Below are 18,639 nucleotides of genomic sequence, written 5' to 3' on the forward strand. Positions count from 1 at the left end.
TCCTTACCATTTATTTAGAATACATACTCAAAAGGTACCAAAAATGGTTTACTGGCCCTGTTAATGTTACCATCACATGGACAGCCCTACAGTAGGCATCAGTCAAAACTGGAGTGAGCAGCAGTTGGTAAGAACTGGGAAAAACTTTACATTCATGGGATAACTTTCACATATCATCACAATTTCTGGAATGTCTGCAAACAGCTGTGTTAACAGAAGTAAGCACTGTCTAGCAACTCTGGTTATAAAAATCACATTTTATTTATATTAAGATATATATGTATCACCTTTCTGTCATTAAAAACCTCTGAGGCAGCTAACAAATTATTAAAACAATAATACAATATCATGTGACTTTATATCAAACTATTTAAAATGCACCATATTTGTATCATAGTTTTTTAAATTGTGTCATAATGTAAAGTAACAAATGTAATCAAGGTAGCTCCTTCCCCAGTAATGGACAGTGTTTCTTGGTAGACTTGACACAATTTCTCACACATGAGACTTGTTATTATCATTCATGATACTCATTTAAAATAATGCACTTTGTTCCCAAAAGGCAACAGTTATGTCTTTAAGCAAGCTGAAGGCACCTGACTGGTACATTTAGAGCAAGCTCTGTATAATAAAGTAACTTTATTACATACCTAGTATGTGACTGAAGACATTTCAGGCAGAGATGGGAAAAGACCAAATTATTTGGAAATACAGGTATGTATTAGTTTCCAGTGCCTTTCAGAATTAGAGGCAATTTATAGAAAAAATTGACTAATGGAATATTGAAAGAGATGCATTACAGATGCAATGTAATCCTTAAAAAATAAATATAAGCCTAAATAAGGCATCATTCTCAGATGCAAACAACTGCATCTAGTGGTTAATATTTAAAACTACATCTGAAATAAGTAGGCTTGCAAACAAAACTAGACTGCCAATGTTTTGCACATGAAAACCACCTCTCCCTTTCTAAAACAGATGTTGATTTTTAAAAATCAGCATAAGCAGTGCATAAAATCATTTAGTATCCACATCATTTCAAGCTTCAGGTTTTCTGAACAGAAGTAGCATCCCAAGCTCGGTGATGACACTTAACAATATTTTAATTCAATAACATGTTTCACCTTTTGCCATTGTGCACTGAATGAACAGAATAGTAAAGTCAGTCCATCCATCTAGAACTTCAAGCATGTTTTAATCTTACAAAAAGGACATTTGCCAACAGTCCTGATGGCAAACAGGCTTTCCCTGTCCCTACCTTTTCGGATATTGTTCCTTGTAACCCATACATTTACTGGCAGAGGTCCCACAGTGGGATATACAGTATCTACATTCACAAAAATGAATGTGCATTTAATAAATAAGTTGATTATAGAAAAAGTGTTTCCATTAGTCCTTTCTGGAAGTAAATTGAAGGATATGTCTAGGTACTTTTTAGTTCATAATAGGGTATGTAGCTTGATCAGAAAGTCGTGCCTTTTATAATCACTGAATTTTCTTCTTCATCCTTTAGTGTCCTTTTGCTTTTAGATGTGTTTCTGTATTTAATTCTGTAAATGGAAAGAAAAACAGGAAACTGTTCAAGCAAAAGCTTGCATAATGCTGTCATACATTTCACATTTATATTCAAGGAAATGTCTCATTCAATAGGCAGATTTGTCATCTTCATGTAAAACCAAACTTTGACTTTGGTTAGCCCCACAGCCCAAAGAACATAGTATATTAATCAGACCTTTAATTTGTAAAAAAATATGCTTCAGCTGGCCACTTCATATGGAGCACCAATCCAGATTAGATTCTTAATAATAATAATAATAATAATAATAATAATAATAATAATAATAATAATTTATTTGTACACCGCCCATCTGGCTGGGTCTCCCCAGCCACTCTTGGCGGCTTCCATCAAATATTAAAATACATTTAAAATATCACAGTTTAAAAACTTCCCTAAACTTCTTACAACAGCTTCTTTCTGAAAATTGTCCTGTGCCCTGCCAGGGTGATATTAACCCCCTAAACTGCTACTGCCAATTGCATCTCTGGAGGCAAAAAGCATTGGGGGTGGTGGGTAGGGTGGTGGTGAATTTCCGTTGGGAAACTGGAGAGGGGCTCTGACCCAGAGAGGGATCCAATTGCCTGCTTCTCCTTCATAATAAATTTGTCAGCTTGAGCGTATTTTTAAAACAGTGTTTAGTTTGTATCTAAGAAGCTACAATAGAGACACGTAATTAATGTTTATCTAGCTGGCATACCACCCCACTGTTTCTCAGGAATTAAGCCATCTGTTTTCCTTGTTTTCCTTATTTCTTGAGGAAACCTCTTTTCCAGGTCTCCAAGCAACACTACTGACTACTCTGTATATACTGCTCTAATCTCTTCTATAATTTCTTCTATACTGTCCTAATCTCTTCTATAATTTGGTTCCCAATATTTTTACAGCATGAACCACAATGATAATGGCTGCAATCCCTGTTTGTTTAAATTATGGAAGAAATGGTTTCTCCTTACCCTTTAACTCTTAGCATCTGCTCAATGGTATCTGGGAGAGGCATGCCGTAACTTTCCGGAAGAAACAGGGTGAGAATTCCTGCTAGCACTGTCAAGCTTCCCATTAGAATGTAGGGAAGAAATCTATCATAAGCACCTGGTAGAAAGCACAGGGGGGGGGCAAGGGAAGTAATAAGTGGTTATTGTCATGATGTTTTGCACAGACCAGTTCTTTGCAAACTGTGTGAATGAGCCATTACCCTGACAAGGTGTCTTAATGGGCTTAATGCAGTTGGGATTGGACAATAATGTGAACACCAACAAATGGAGACAGATTGCATTTCTTTCTACTTGGGAACACTTGCTACCATGTGTAAATGTGTGTGCATTTCTTTTTAAAATCTGTTGATTTTATCAATATTTGATAATTTCATTATGTTTTTAAAGCCAGTTTAATTTCATTATGTTTTTAAAGCCACACTGTGACTTCTAAGGTTGCTTGGAAGCTTATCTGGAGCCTCTCAACACAAAGATCAGTTAATGGTACATCAATTTTGCCCGTACTATTCATTGTACCCTGCAATAATACTGACCTGAGTGGCTTGTAGTACTAAAAGGGAGAGTAGTGGTACTTTGCCTGTCAGAAAATAAGATAGCTGGGAACTTACCAAGATATACAAAGTAAGGTGAGAGGATGCTGCCAAATCTGGAGGCCATTGAACTGGCACCAACTCCCATGTTCCTCACAACCGTTGGGTAGAGCTCAGTAGTGTAGACATAAACCATTGCGAATGCGGCTGTGATCCCAAACTTTCCGATCATAACCAGTGTAACGGAGAACACAGTGAGGTCTACAAATGAGAATCAAGCTATGTGTCACTGAAGTGTCAGTAAGTTTACCTGCCTTCTGCCATTCACTTTATCCTACTTCTTTTAAACTTGCCTGTTGTAATGGATAGAGTGTCAAACTATGACTTGAGAGACCAGGGTTTGAATCCCCACTTAGCCGAGAAGCTCACTGGGTGGTACCTTGTGCCATGGTTCTCCAACCCAACCCAACCCAGTTTTGTCTTCACAACAACTCTGTGAAGTAGGTTAGGGTTGGGTTGGAGAACCATGTACACCACCTTGAGTTCCTTGGAGGAAAAGGTGGTCCATAAATGTAATAAATAAATAGATTCACAAAGACTAGTCATGTTAGTCTGTTGCAGCAAAAAGTCAAAATCAAAACCTAGACTATGAATCACATGGCACTTCAAAAAGAATATCCAATATATTGTTCTTTGCAAAAGTTTATATCACAATGTGAAGTGGCTGATAGAACCCCACCCCAAATAAAAAGATTGACAGATTAGTGTTCAGTTGCTGGTATAATAGGAACAAATGAGAGAGCTCATTTATTTATGTTCAAACTTTGTATGCCACGCCATGTTATAATGGTCCCTAGGAGACTGACAAGAAATAAGTGTAAAACAATTTAAATACAGAATCAAACATAAAACCCCCAAATCAAGATCAAAATAAACATAAGGAAGCAAATCTGACAGCATATTATCAGCACTGTGAGCTCCCTTTCTGTCTTATATTGGTCTTCAGATGTAATGAACAGAAGCAGAACAGGCTTCTATTTTAAACTGTGCTCTAATGGACAAGTACAGTCACCTGCTCACTATTCTACCTGTTATGCCCACACCTGTTATGCCCTGTTATGTTCAACCTGCTTGGTTTTGTGGATTACATCTACAAAAGTAGGGGAAAAGTTCACATCAAGTAAAATGTTCTTACATGGAGGTACCAACTGAATGAAGAGAAGGACACATCCTCCTAAGAACAAGACTCCTGCCATTGAATACCGCCGGGGAAGATAATGGAGGAGCAGCCAAGAGATGGTATAAGCTGGGACTTCGATTACTGCCGAAAGGAAGCAATTGAGATAGATGTCTCCATGCAGGTTAGGGGTGTCCAGAGAGAGGCCAAAGTAGCCAATGGAAATGACCATCCTGAAAGACAGAGCTATATTGTAATAAATATGTGGAGGCCTCAGAGAAAGTGCTGCATTGGACTAGGCTTTTAAAACGATGTTTTGTTTTATTTAGCAAGATTTATACACTGCCTAATAAAATAATAATAATCTCTGAGTGGTTTGCATAAAATGGTATCAAATGTTCATTAAAAATGACAATAAAACTGGCTTTAAAAACATAATGAAATCGTCAAATACTGATAAAATCAACAGATTTTAAAAAGAAACGCACACACATTTACACATGGTAGCAAGTGTTCCCAAGTAGAAAGAAATGCAATCTGTCTCCATTTGTTGGTGTTCACATTATTGTCCAATCCCAACTGCATTAAGCCCATTAAGACACCTTGCCAGGGTAATGGCTCATTCACACTGTGGAGGGAACATGTCCTTCCTCTCCTCTCCACCATACAAAGTGGCATGAGAAGGGGACACACAACAGAGGTCTGGATATGCAGTAATCTGATCAGGCAGCACTTCTCTTTTTTCTGAGGCATAAGAATTACATTAATTAGACCTCCTGGGAGTTTGCTCGTTTCAAATGTTACTTTACTTGTGTTGTGAAGAGCATGGGTACACATACCAGTTCCACCGCTGTGTGAACAAACGGACTTCTCTTAAGGTATCTGAACTACAGTAAAGGGATTCCTAGACCTCACACACATGATCTGCAGCCTCACGTTACCAGTGGTGGAGCTTCATGCTCTGGCAGCAGGGGGCAGAGAGCAGGTGGGGCGGGGCGAGGCGCCCAGCATGGGCGCAGGGAAGCCCCGATGGCACCCCACCGGGATCGCGCTGCCGGGGAGGGTGCGCTCCCCCTGCACTCCTCTTCCTAAACCAGTGCATGTTACCAGACTGCACCACTTTTGATTGCAGGTGGGGAACACAGTCTCTGAATGCTCCCTCATGTACAAATCTCCCTATACATTCAAAATATGCAAATCAAGGAGGTGGAGCCCATCAATGTACCCCTGACATGTTAGTTTTATATATGAATATATATAAAACTAAAACATGTCAGGGGTACATTTATATGTGGATGTGAATTTAAACTTGCCATTGGAAGCAAAACGGCAGCAGACAAATTATATGATGCTAGTTATGACAGCGTAGCATCCAACTCCAAAACAGCAGGATTTATCTGCTGCAGTAAACACACAAAAAACCAAGGTGAGTGAATCTTTGATAGAAATTCTCAAAACAAATGCTAGCTGGAATAATAGATAAGAGTTTGGGATTTAGACTGGAGCAGAGACATTTCAATATGCTGCTATGTGACATGCCACACACACGCATTTATACGTAAATAATGATATGCAATGTGGCTCCTGGGTGTTTATAGGTGTGTGATTACGGCTGCAGTCTCAGCTACTGTGAAATCAACCTGATTTCCTCAAAATGTTTTGGACTACAACTCCCATCAGCCCCATGACCCATGGCCCAGTGGTCAGGGATTATTGGCGTTGCAGTCCCCATGACATTTGAAGGGGCACCAGCTTGTGGGAAGCTGCTCTGAATCAGCTGTCTCATAAGGAGAGGAAAGCTTTGTGTCTGTTCATCATCAGCTTACCATAAAATCACAGACATGATAGTGATACATCGGATATTCTGGGTCCTCACTAGGTCCAGAATGCTGTATGACCGCTGGTCCTGGGAATTCACATCTTGTAGCTATAGACAAAAATTACAGATGCACACATGAAAACCTGTTTTCTTTATCTAAACTAAAGTGGCTTTTCATGCAGCAGGAAATTTCAGTTGCATGTTCAAGGTAAATAAGGAATCTTTGCTGTTAAGTGCTGTTGTTTGTTGTTGTTTTTTTCTTTAAAAAACTACAGTAGTACCTCTAGATATGAATGGGATCCATTCCGGAGCCCCGTTCGCACCCTGAGAAGTCCGCAACCCACAGCGCCGCTTCTGCGCATGCGCGGGTTGTGATTCGGCGCGCCTGCGCATGTGTGTGACGTCACTGCACACGTCTGCACAACCCGCCGAACCTGGAAGTAATCCGTTCCGTTACTTCCGGGTTCGGCGTGTTCGTAACCCGTGCCGTTCACAACCCGCAGTGAACGCAACACAAGGTACGACTGTATATGATTGATGATTCAGTGCAGAAGTGGCCATTGCTAATTTGAATGACAGCTCCTGGGAATGTTGGCATTTAGGTGTGATCTGTGATCTGGTATTTGTTTAGAATAAATGTGAAACTACATTTTCTGGTTTATGTGACCGACACTATATTAATTTTCCATGGCTGCACTGAAAAGGCTTTTGCCATAATTCAGGCATTCTGCAGGGGATAAGTATAAAGTATCCAGCAAGTTTAACTGTAGTCACTGCGTGGAAGTTGTGTGCAAGTTTAATATATGGATTTTGAACAAAATAGTGGAAGATTTGCAAGATTTTAGGCTACAAACCACAGGTTGATCAGTAGGAAGTGTCATAAAACTGTACAACTAATTTGTATCAATGTACAGAACATCCTGGCATGCTAAGCAGGTTGCTTTGTAGTTTAAAGTTCATTCCACTTCTGCCAGCAAATTGTACAGGAGTTGACTCAGGACTAAAGTACAAAATACTGGATCACCCAAGAATTCTATTTGCTACTTAAATGCAATTGGTGGGGTAGTGGCTCTCAGATTTTGATAGAAGGAGTGGTGATGCCCAGAGAGGACTGACCCTTTAACTTTGTTACATTTTCCTAATCTAAATTTAATCCCTTCAAACTGCTGTTACAGCTACCTGTTTTAAACTTTGACAGGTGTCAATCACCTGACGTCACTATAGTATCAGGTGATCAGCAGGTGGGTTGTCCTCCCCATTTGTCAAAACTGACTTGCTAGGAGTGGGGAACCTATTGTTGGATCTTGTTCATGAACCCTGCTATAAAGATTCATTTATGTATAAATCTAGAACGTTTCAAGTAAAAGTACCCACGTTAATACTGGAAAAAGATAAATGTACTATTTCACAATACAGTATTCAATATTTTATTTACTTATGCATGTATTTAGATTTCACCTTTCTATGATTAAAAATCAAACTCTATGAAGCTTATGAATAAGTGTTAATTCCCCTGAAAAAACCGCAGCATTAAAAAATATCATAATATTCACAAACTAAAATCATTTCACATCAAATGGCCTGATAGAAAAAAAAAACAGACTTAGGAACCTATTTAAAAGCAGGCAAAGAGGGCTGATGAAACTCTCTTGGAAGGCTATTCCATAGTTTAGGCATCATTTGAAATAACCACCTCCCATGCTCACTGGCAGCACTTCAGCCAGAGAAAGCTCAACGAGAAAAGCCTCAGAAACAGTGCAGAACTCAAGCAGCTCCATATGGGAAGAATGTTTCCGAATACAACTAATATCAATATGCTGTTATTATACTGCATCATAGAAGACCAAATTTTAGGGGGAAATGGGAGGAAAAAAATGAACTTAGCAAATGATATGATGATATAGTTTCAATTAAAATACTCAACTGCACTTAATATTAACCCAATCATGTGACTGCAAAGGGACTATGTAAAGTAATAATAATATAATAATATTTTTATTTATATGCTGCCCATCTGACTGGGTTGCTCCAGCCACTCCGGGCGGCTCCCAACAAAAAAATAGTAAAAACACAACACAACATCACATACTAAAAACTTCTCTGACCAGGGCTGCCTCCAGTTGTAAATATATATTTAGTAAAACTAAATACAGTATAGCAATTACATTTTCAACCTAATTCCATTTTAATGTAATGTCATGGTTGTGGTTTTTTTTTAAAGAACACTGTTGCCTTGTTCTCTTGTACTGTTATCCTGAAACTTTAGATTTTTGCTGACATTTCTTTTTGATCCAAAAATAAATCAATTAATGACATCTCATGTACTATGCCAAAAATCCAGAGTATTCACAGGCAGGAGCCGGCAAGAGGGTCAGTGTGAGTTCTCAGGCACATGTCAGCTGCCTTATTAAGCATCACTTGCCATGTTTGGGTTGGAAGATGAACTGCCAATTATTTGTCTGGGGGATTCCTCTAATGAACAGTTCAAACCATGACTCTGACTGCAAATTACTGTGTAAAACAATCCAGCAATTTAAATAAAAGCTAATCGCATGATATCATGTGCACCTATAATGGATGTGAAAGCTCCTCTGAGCCACTCCTTGCAAATAAAAGGCTGGAGGTTGTATGCTCCAGAACAGGAGAGCAGCAAAGAGGGCACTCAAAAGATCCAAAACTGTCTCACGGTAAAGTATGAAGAACTCCCTATCAGATTCACCTCAGCAGTGAGTCCGAAGAAATGATTAGTGGTATTTGAGTCTCAGCGTAACATGGACATGTTAGAACTGCATTGTTATTGCTGATGTTATGGCCAGTAACTAAGAACAGTTTCAGAATTTACATTTTTGCAGAACAGGATTGTGAGGAGGCACTGGTGAGTCCTTGCAGCAATAAACAAGGTCTGGCTAAAGAACACATTTCCTCTCTCAGCATGTAGAAATAAACCAGAAATGCTGAGGGGGAAGTGCAAGTCTGAGGGCGACAGAAATAGGGGAAGAGAACAGAAGAAGAGATGGCTGCAGAAAATGTCCCATGGAATTTGGTACTTATTATACAGCCACAGTTCATGCCTAATAGGCAAGGAAGAGGGTGGTTCCCTCTACCTCAATGCTGTAGATGCCAAGAATGCTGACTGGCTAAGCAGTAGAGTAGCAACCTCATTTCCTAACAGTCAAAAAGAATGTTGGTGGGGTGGACACAGGAGGGCGGCACTGAGGGAAGGAGTGCTAGTAATTTTTGTGTTAATTGAGCACAGAGGGAAGTCTAGGAGAAGGATGGGGGAAGAACCTAGGCACAGGAAGAGAGGAGAAGCTGATAGGAAGGATGAAGCTGGCTCCTGAGTTCTGAGAACCAAGGGCCTACTAGATCTGTTGTGAAGCAAGAATGTCCTGGCATTCTGAGGAATCTCAAGCAGGGTGGGCAACAGGGGAGACCAGTCCACTGTGACGTGTAGCAATTACTGTGATTTGTGTGTAGTTGAAAAAAATGCAATATCCCTGAACAGGGAAGATAAATACAAATAACACCTGTTGTACTATAAACAGATAATCTAAAAAGGGCCTAGCATGACATATATGCCAGCCTAACATAAAGAATAAGTAGAGTGCTGCATTTTAAAGGAGCTGAGAAATAAATCCAGGATGTTGCCAAACCACAAGATATAGGATTGCATCCAATATTAATCCTACCCAGAGTAGACACATTGAAGTTAGTAAGACATTATTAATGGAGGTTCATTAATTTAAATGGGTCCACTCTTAAGTGGAACTTAGTTGGATTCAACCCACAGTATAAAGTGCTCTTCATATAACATTAAACGGGTTGAAAATGATTGTGGTATAGGTTCATTATTGGAGAGCTAGATTTCAACTCACGAAGCAGAATGTTTTAATGGGCACTGCCATATCCAGACATTGGGAAGAAAATGTAAACAAATGCAACACATGGGCAAGTTTACCTCAATGAGGTCAAATATTACATCTGGAGCAGCAACATGGTTCTTTTCTGCAGCTTTCCGAATGATGTCTTCTGCTTCTTTAATCCTGCCTTGGGACAGCAGCCATCGAGGTGATTCTGGAATGAACCTGTGATGTTTCAACGTAACTTCAACAGAACAGCCAGGGTTGTTAAGCCGACATCCCAAACCACCATGGTCAAAAAGACTTTAACTGCAATGCTATCCTCTGTCCTCCTTGCATAGAAATACAATGTTGAAGAGCCAGTGTATATACAGAGCAAGATTAGGGTCATTAGCCTGTATGAAAAGGAGCAATTTATTCTATACATATGAAGGGGCTTTTGGCAGAGGTTACAGGAAGCAACAACGTTGCTAACTCTAACATGTGTCTGATACATTAAATAACCTAGCAACATAAAAGGGTGTGTATGTGTTATATACGTTAGTGAAGTCGTTTCTTAGCGTGGCAATGACACATTTCAGCAAGTCTCACCAAAAACCAACTCTTAGGGTTCTTGGAGAAGCAACAGAAATTAAAATTCTTAGGATCTGAAATGTGGTCAATTAAAATAAGTCAAAGACTGAATTGCATGACATTATGCACCTTTGGTTTTAACTCTTTGGTTTCCCATTGCATCCTGTTTCTCCTTTTCCCCTCCCTGCCCCCACTATAACTTATTATGTGTTGCCTAGGTTGTGTGGTAGTAAAAAAATGTTATTTTTATTACATACACACACACACACACACACACACACACAACGTGTTTTATATATAGGCTGTGAGTCCTAAAAGATCTGCTTTCTGTCTTGCAGGCCTTTTCCACCTTACCTGGGAGCATGGGGCCCAGACTGACTCCAGCTACAAAATCTGAGGCTGTTGGAACAGACTCTTGGGCTGGGAGTTTTGCTGGGGAGATTGTTGCTGTTATTGATATTAATTTTTTGTATCTTTATTTCAGATCTTATGATTTCTGTGGAAATTGTTCAGTTTGGTTGTATATTTTTTATGTTTTATTCATTATTTTTCACCACTTCCGTTATGTTGGAACTGTGCATTTTATCATGTTGTAAGCTGCCTCAGCACAGTTTGAACTATGGAAAGGCCATATATGAATAAAATGATGTACAGTATGCATGTAATTTGAAAAAAATTAAGTCAACTGAGGGTGCCCCCAGTAAAGGCATTAGCTAGCACTAGTTTTTGGTGTAGCTTCCAAAATGTGAACACTTTTATTTAAAATACACTCACCACCACAGTGGAACGTACAGCACGCCAGGTACAGTGAGAGCCACTAGCAGCATCCGCCAGTCTCTGATGAAGTAAGCGCACAGTGGCAGCAGCATGTAGCCAAACGCATAAAATATGCAAACGCCTAATGTGCAGTAGATAATACGGACTGATTTGCCGAGTATTTCTGTGCCTGTTCAAAACAAGGGAGTGTTGGTTAGCCTTTTAACTTTTAAAAAGCCCTCTTGTTTTGCCCAAATGTAAGTGTTTGGGAAACATTTTAAAAAGGCCAGTGCATCTTCCTTGGATTTAAGATATGCCTCTACTTCTGTCCCTGATCTTGCATAAAGAAGAGTATTTAGATTGATAGTGATGAATGAGTTCCTCATGATCAAGCATTTGCTGTATATGATAGTACATAATATTATGGGTTAAGAGGATGCAATATATTGAAATACAGTTCAAAGGGACAGTCTAGCCTTCACATAATATATTTATTAACTCTCCAATGGTCACTGGATGCAAGACCAAATGAATGTTTAGCAAAGAATTCACACACTAATCTTTGCCAATAATTTAAGCTAGTATATTCATTCAGTTAGGAAAAAAATAGATGCGTGAATGCCTCATTGGCATCTTTCTGGTAAAAAATACAAAGGCACTGGGGATGCAGTCATACCTTTATAACATAATACTTAATATGACCCTTACACTGCTTAAATCCCATTCAATTCTACAGTATGAAAGACTGAAGCCATAGGACAAAATGCACAATTAGCTTATGGGAAGACTGCTATAGGTTCAATAAAACCCTGTCTTCTTTATCTGTTCAATGTATTGGTTGGGTTATTATGAAGACTGGAAGGTCTGCATGCCCTAACATCTTCCACTGCAGATTCAGTTGCCATTTCAGTTTGGTAACTTAAAACTCAGAGCTTGAGTGTCTTACACAGAGTGAAGAGAATGAGCTGGATGGGGCTAAGGGAAACGTGTACAGCTTGCCCAATCTTTATAATGGCTCAGCATGCACTGGGAGAGGGAGGAATGTACTGGGGGAGAAGGAAGAGTCCCTAAACACGACATCACTCATTGAGACAGTCGGCAACAATACTGAGAATTCATACTCTGCTTAAAGACTGTTACATACCAAGTACAAATGCTGCCACATAATTAGAGATCTGTCCTATTCCAACTATGAGAAACAGGATGGAAAACATCTCCCAGGTTGTTGAGAAGATCTGGAGGAAGCTAAAGCCAGTCTGCACTCCCATTGTGACAAACAGCACATTTTTCCTTCCAAACCTATCATGGGACAAAGATAAATAAAAATCATGTTAGTTTATGAAACATTAAAATAGTAGAAATCAAGGGTCTGGGGTGTATATTTGTGGGGATTAGTATCTATTAACTTTCATGGGGGGTCCTCTTGATCACATCTCCCTTAGCCTTGTTTTCTCTCTACATCAGGGATACCCAATCTGGTGCCTTCCAGATGTTGCTGGACTGCAAGTCCCATGATCTTTGACTACTGGCCACATTATCTGGGGTTGATGGGGACCCCTTCCCTTATTGGAAATAGTATGCCCTTGGATACTAGTTACTGGGAGTGGGGAGAATGATGTTGTACTCATGTCCACTCAGTGGGCTACACATAAACACCAGGTTGACCACTGTTAGAAGAGATTGCTAGACAAGGTAGGCCTTTGGCATGATCCATCAGGGTTCTTCTTATGTTATTAAAGAGAATAAAAACATTTCTTTGGGTTGGAAGCAGAGGAAGTTTCTCTGGATTCAAACTTTTGTTCCCATTACTTTAAACTGCTGTACTGGGGACCCAAGTTTGAGAAACACTGTGGCTTGTGCCACAATAAAAAAGCCACTTGTAAGGTAGGTTGGCACTAGAGTAAACATCCAATAATTGTCGTCTGCCCAATGTATTCAATGTTTACTTTGCATTTCAGGTGTGATATGAATGATCACTTCTTGCTTTTAAAAACAAAAAACATAATGTGTTTTCTGTGATTAGTTAAACATATGCAGGTGTTTCAAATTACTGCTTTAAAGGTTATGGATAAATTCTTACATTTTCAGTAAACATTTATCTCCAACAGGGAAACATTTTATTTTTAAGACAAATTTGCCCTGCTTCTTAAATATGATGGACAACTCAAACAGAATAAGGATATGCTGTTTTTACTTTCATTGTTGCTGTTCTTGAGTACTTATCAAGTGATTTTTAACAGGTTGTGGGAGTGAACTGGATTGGGATGAAAAATGGGAGCGAAAGTTGTGCTGTATGTACTCTAAACAGAAAATTGTGTTGTTTATGCAGATACTAAGTTGCATTATTACATTTCAATTTTCAAGGGCAATATCACTTTACACTGTGTTTTATGTCCTGCCTGACCCCCTTGAAAAAAAGGTACAGAATTTAAGCTGAGGATCAGGCATGAAAAGTACAGTTGTATCCTGAGTATGTACATAACATTCAGTTTCATTTTCATCAAAGCTACTGCATTACATACATACACAGAGATATCTAAGCAGGTAAGTTAAGCCAAAGGTTGGCCATAAAACACATCACAATGAAATTTTGTTTTACGTATTTCATAATGTCAAAATGGCATCATTCATAGTTGTGATAAGCATATCTGAACGATAAAGGAAAATATCAAATATATTAGTTTCTGTTGTGCTGGCAGCTTAAATTGACGGCTATGTTGATTATTTAAGATTGCTCAAGGGTGAAAAGATGGCATCACTCAAATTATTGTTTGATATACTACTGTAATACAAAATTTGTTGAAATACTTTATGCTTAACTGAAAGAAAATAAAAACAAAATAAAAAAATTCTTTCCAGTAGCACCTTAGAGACCAACTAAGTTTGTTCTTGGTATGAGCTTTCGTGTGCATGAAATGGAAGTCACCAGACCCTTAAATATAGTGAGGGAGTGACTTCCGTTTCAGTGTATCTGAAGAAGTGTGCATGCACACGAAAGCTCATACCAAGAACAAACTTAGTTGGTCTCTAAGGTGCTACTGAAAGAAAGTAAGTTATGTGACGCATGTTGTGCTCTCAAAGTCCATCACAGATCATGCAATTATGGCAAGAAGAGCCAGGCATTTTGGTGATACCTATTTAGAAATCAGCTAATTCACTAAAGATGAAAAATAAATGCACTCTAATGCAGAGACTTAGCTCTAACTGAATTTAAAAGGTTGTCTAAAAAAAATTCACAAAACCATTAATACATACACTTTACCTGTCTGAGAGTTGTCCAGATACAAAGGATCCTATCAGTACGCCCACAAAGAACAAAGAGGTAGTTAGAGGTGCTTTCCAGTCGTTTTCACACACAAGATCCCACTGTAAGAGAGAGAGAGTTTCAATATTTCTGGCATGCATGTAATATAGATGGCTCATTTTCTACAATAACCAAACAGTAACCTACTAGATTACTACCTACAATGGACTTTTTAAATTTAAAAAAGTACAGTACCTTTATGTGTAAATCAGAATGCAATGTTTTGATCTAAAATCTCTTACACCAAATGCCTGTTTGGTCTATCTGTTGAGACCTTAAGTGAGGGGTCAGCAAACTTTTTCAGCAGGGGGCCGGTCCACTGTCCCTCAGAGTTTGTGGGGGACAGGACTATATTTTGGAAAGAAAGAAAGAAAGAAAAAAGAACGAATTCCTATGCCCCACAAATAATCCAGAGATGCATTTTAAATAAAAGCTCACATTCTACTCATGTAAAAACATGCTGATTCCCGGACTACCCACAGGCCGGATTTAGAAGGCGATTTGGCTGGATCCGGCCCCCAGGCCTTAGGTTGCCTACCCATGCCTTAGGTTAAACCATCAAAGAACAGGGCTCTACAGATGCTGAACTACGGAGCTGAATTCTTAGCATAGGGTGATTCAGAAAAAAATGAGTGGAATTTAAAGGATTTTTTTGTTGTTTAAATTTGAATTCTGCATTGTTGACAATATATTCCTAGATACACAAGCAAGCGCAATGCTTTGGATCCTAAGTTGTTCCTTCATTCATGAAAGGGGGAGGTCAATTGCTGCCAATTGCTGCCTCACACTGCACCACCGTATCACACGTTATTTTCAAGGGTTTCCCCAATCCCCAGGAGCAGATTTTCAGGGGATGCAGAGGGAAGGTGAGAGGTGTGAAAGCCCTGTTCTGTGAACAAAAACTCTGTTCTATTCATGTAAGGGCTGTTAGGATCTGAGCCAGTGAGTATTATTATTATTTTTTAGTATTGTGCACATTTTCCTAAGAACAGTTGAAAACAGACTGTCAGAACAGCAGAGTCTGAGACCAATGCTTAACACTTTACGGCAAGGGTGACCAACCTGCAGCCCTCCTAGGCAGTATGGTCAATGGTCAGAGATGAAGGAAGCTGGAGTCCAATATATGGAGAGCCACAGAATATGCACCTCCGCTTTAGGGGGTGCAAATTATGGTTGAGTTTTCACCCCCTGCTCACCAAGTTGTAACTTTCTGGTAGAAAATGAACACTGGATTTTTCCCGAGGCACATAGAAATGCTTCTTGAATTGTAGCCCACAGAACATACTTTTGTTACAGCTTCAAACTGCTTTGTTACGCCTTATCTATATTGACTTTGCCACGTGCAAAGGCCTTCTAATCTGCATCAGTGAGACATCTGCACTGAAACTGGAGGGGAATCAGCGTTAAATGCCACACAAAGTTGTGTTTGCACAGGTGAGACTGTGCTGTTTCCGTGTAAGCTTAGCATGTATTTAGCTCAACAGCAGTTAGAATTGCAGTGTAGCCTAGTAGCATTACTTGGGACAGATTCAGAACTGAATATAGCAAATCAACTCAGGCAAGAGCTATTTTCATTCTCCGATACCTTTTAGGCAAGGTTACTGAAGTTCACAGAGCTAGGCTGCAGGTCTCACATAATGCAAAATGTAGCATTGCTAGCAATAGAAAAATATATACCTGACTACTTTTTCCTGACCTTCACATACTATTCCCTGCCACCGAGATAATTCAGATGATGAAATCCACTCAAAGCTGCCAAACAATCACAAGTGCTGCTACTTATATCAGGCCAGATAGTGCATAAAACACTGTCAGAGAGGATTAGAAGGGTCTGCATTGTGTATGATGATAATGCTTTATCTGCAAGGTGTGACACAGAAAGTCATTCATAATGTGGTGGCCACTTAATTACGTATCTCAGGACACTCCACTGAAGATGAAAGACAAATTTCATAACGTAGACTGACAATGTGGGATAGTGGAAGGCCATCAAAGTGGGGTTCAACGAGTTAAACACAAAAGGCAACAATACAAATTCTAAAATCAATTAAATAATAATAATAATAATAATAATAATAATAATAATAATATATTTATAATCCACCCATCTGACTGGGTTTCCCCAGCCACTCTGGGCGGCTCTCAACAGAATATTAAAAATAGAATCAAACATTAAAAACTTCCCTAAACAGGGCTACAAACTCTAAAAACAACAAAACCATTAATACAAGTGTACAATTTATATTTAAGAAATGATTGGGTCACACCTCAGGGAAAGCCTTCTTAAAGAAAAATGCATTTACAGTAGTAGGTGCCTAAACCCCATGACCAGGGGTCCCCAAACTAAGGCCCGGGGGCCAGATGCGGCCCAATCGCCTTCTAAATCTGGTCCGCGGACGGTCCGGGAATCAGTGTGTTTTACATGAGTAGAATGTGTCATTTTATTTAAAATGCATCTCTGGGTTATTTGTGGGGCATAGGAATTGTTCATTATTTTTTTCAAAATATAGTCCGGCCCCCCACAAGGTCTGAGGGACAGTGGACCGGCCCCCTGCTGAAAAAGTTTGCTGACCCCTGCTCATGACACTGAGTGCCGGTCAAATATTGGCTGGTAATTGATTCCAGGGGGCTGGAGCTGCAACACTAAAATACCTCTTTCTAGAACAAGCACAGCTCCTGGGCATGCAGTACTCTAAGCAGTGCACCATCTAAGGAACACACTTGCCAGTGAATGAGGTGATAACCTGGTCCCAAGTTGTTTAGGGCTGTAAATGCTAAAAACAAAAACAAAAAAACAAAATGCTAAAATGCTAAAAACAAAAAGAAAAAGAAAAAAACAAAACAAAATACTGAACTACACCCGGTGGCATACCAGCAGCCAGAGCAGTTCCCTCAACAGGGGTGGTATTGGTGTGCTGCTTGATTGAGGTTACACACACACACACACACACACACCCTCAAGGCAGTTTGCAAAACAATCAAATCAATAAAAATGTCCAATATACGAATACATACAAAAGTTAAAATATGAAAACAGATTAAAATTCACGCCTGCATTTCTAAGCATCTGTGTAGGCTTGCCTAAACAAGCATACAGTGAAGTCACACCTGCTTGATATCAATAGGCAGAGAGTTCCAAAGTGTAGGTGCTGTCATACAGAATGATTTAGTTCTTACAAATGCAGAATGGTTATTATGTGGCACCTGTAGTAGTGCCAGTTCCGCCAATCCTTTTTTTTTTTGTAAGAATTTATTGGCATTTTTCTATAACAACATGTGCCCACACCCACACCTACAATTAAACAAATGCAAAACACATAGAACAAATACAAACAGTGTCAAGTTTTCTCATTGCATCTTTCTAGGAAAAAAAAAATTTCTATTTCCGTATCTTGACTATTGACTTCCCCTGCCTTTTCACCTTCGAGTTTATATCCTAAGTCTATTTTATAACCATTTCTCCTAACAAAACAAAAAAAAAAAGAAGTTAAATTCAGTTGTATAATTACAATCAATTATATCTTCAACATTTTACTAAAAATACATCACTACATCTTGATCTCAATCCTCTTATTCCATAAACATAATCCACTTAGATTTACTTTACTTATACTCCACCTCACTGATCTTCACAGCTTATTCGTTCAAATCTATCTCTTCTATCCTTAAGATTGCTGCTAATAACATGATAACTTGAAATATCTCCTTTCATGTTCAAATAAAAAATATAACAGAAAATTGTTGACAGTATTCACCCTCCGATTTCGGTTTACCATATCAGGCTACCTTAAGTATTACTTAATGCTTCACCCCACACCCCCTCTGTCCATTATTCTTCTCCTGGTGGTTTCAACACTAAACTTCCATGTAGCTTCCCTCTCCAAACGTCCACAGATCCAGGCACAGTCCAAACCTCTCCTTGCCACGAGTTCAGAGGTAACCATCTCATCATCTCTCAGCTTCTTCGGTTCTTTGTAACATTCCTTTTCTTCTTGTAAATACCTTAATTCTTTGTCCCTGGCCCCCGAGCTCACACCTCGGGGACTGGATATAAAAAATCTTGACGTCGC

At 39.2% G+C, this 18,639-nt stretch overlaps 1 protein-coding gene across 1 annotated transcript in view; it reads right to left on the reverse strand.

Annotated features, from left to right (window-relative positions):
- Positions 1-237: 237 nt before the first annotated feature.
- The window catches only part of SLC22A5 (solute carrier family 22 member 5), a 28,564-nt gene continuing 10,162 nt past the window's right edge, over positions 238-18,639 (reverse strand). Inside the window, exons 2-10 of the mRNA XM_033140058.1 lie at positions 14,528-14,631; positions 12,410-12,564; positions 11,284-11,455; positions 10,035-10,161; positions 6,084-6,184; positions 4,276-4,490; positions 3,159-3,341; positions 2,512-2,647; positions 238-1,550 (exon numbers count right to left, since the gene is read on the reverse strand). Of these exons, the coding sequence (XP_032995949.1) occupies positions 1,463-1,550; positions 2,512-2,647; positions 3,159-3,341; positions 4,276-4,490; positions 6,084-6,184; positions 10,035-10,161; positions 11,284-11,455; positions 12,410-12,564; positions 14,528-14,631 (1,281 nt within the window). The 3' untranslated portion in view covers positions 238-1,462. The remainder of the gene's footprint in view (positions 1,551-2,511; positions 2,648-3,158; positions 3,342-4,275; positions 4,491-6,083; positions 6,185-10,034; positions 10,162-11,283; positions 11,456-12,409; positions 12,565-14,527; positions 14,632-18,639) is intronic.

Source organism: Lacerta agilis, chromosome 2 (assembly GCF_009819535.1).
Source record: "Lacerta agilis isolate rLacAgi1 chromosome 2, rLacAgi1.pri, whole genome shotgun sequence".
NCBI classification, from domain to species: Eukaryota; Metazoa; Chordata; class Lepidosauria; order Squamata; family Lacertidae; genus Lacerta; species Lacerta agilis.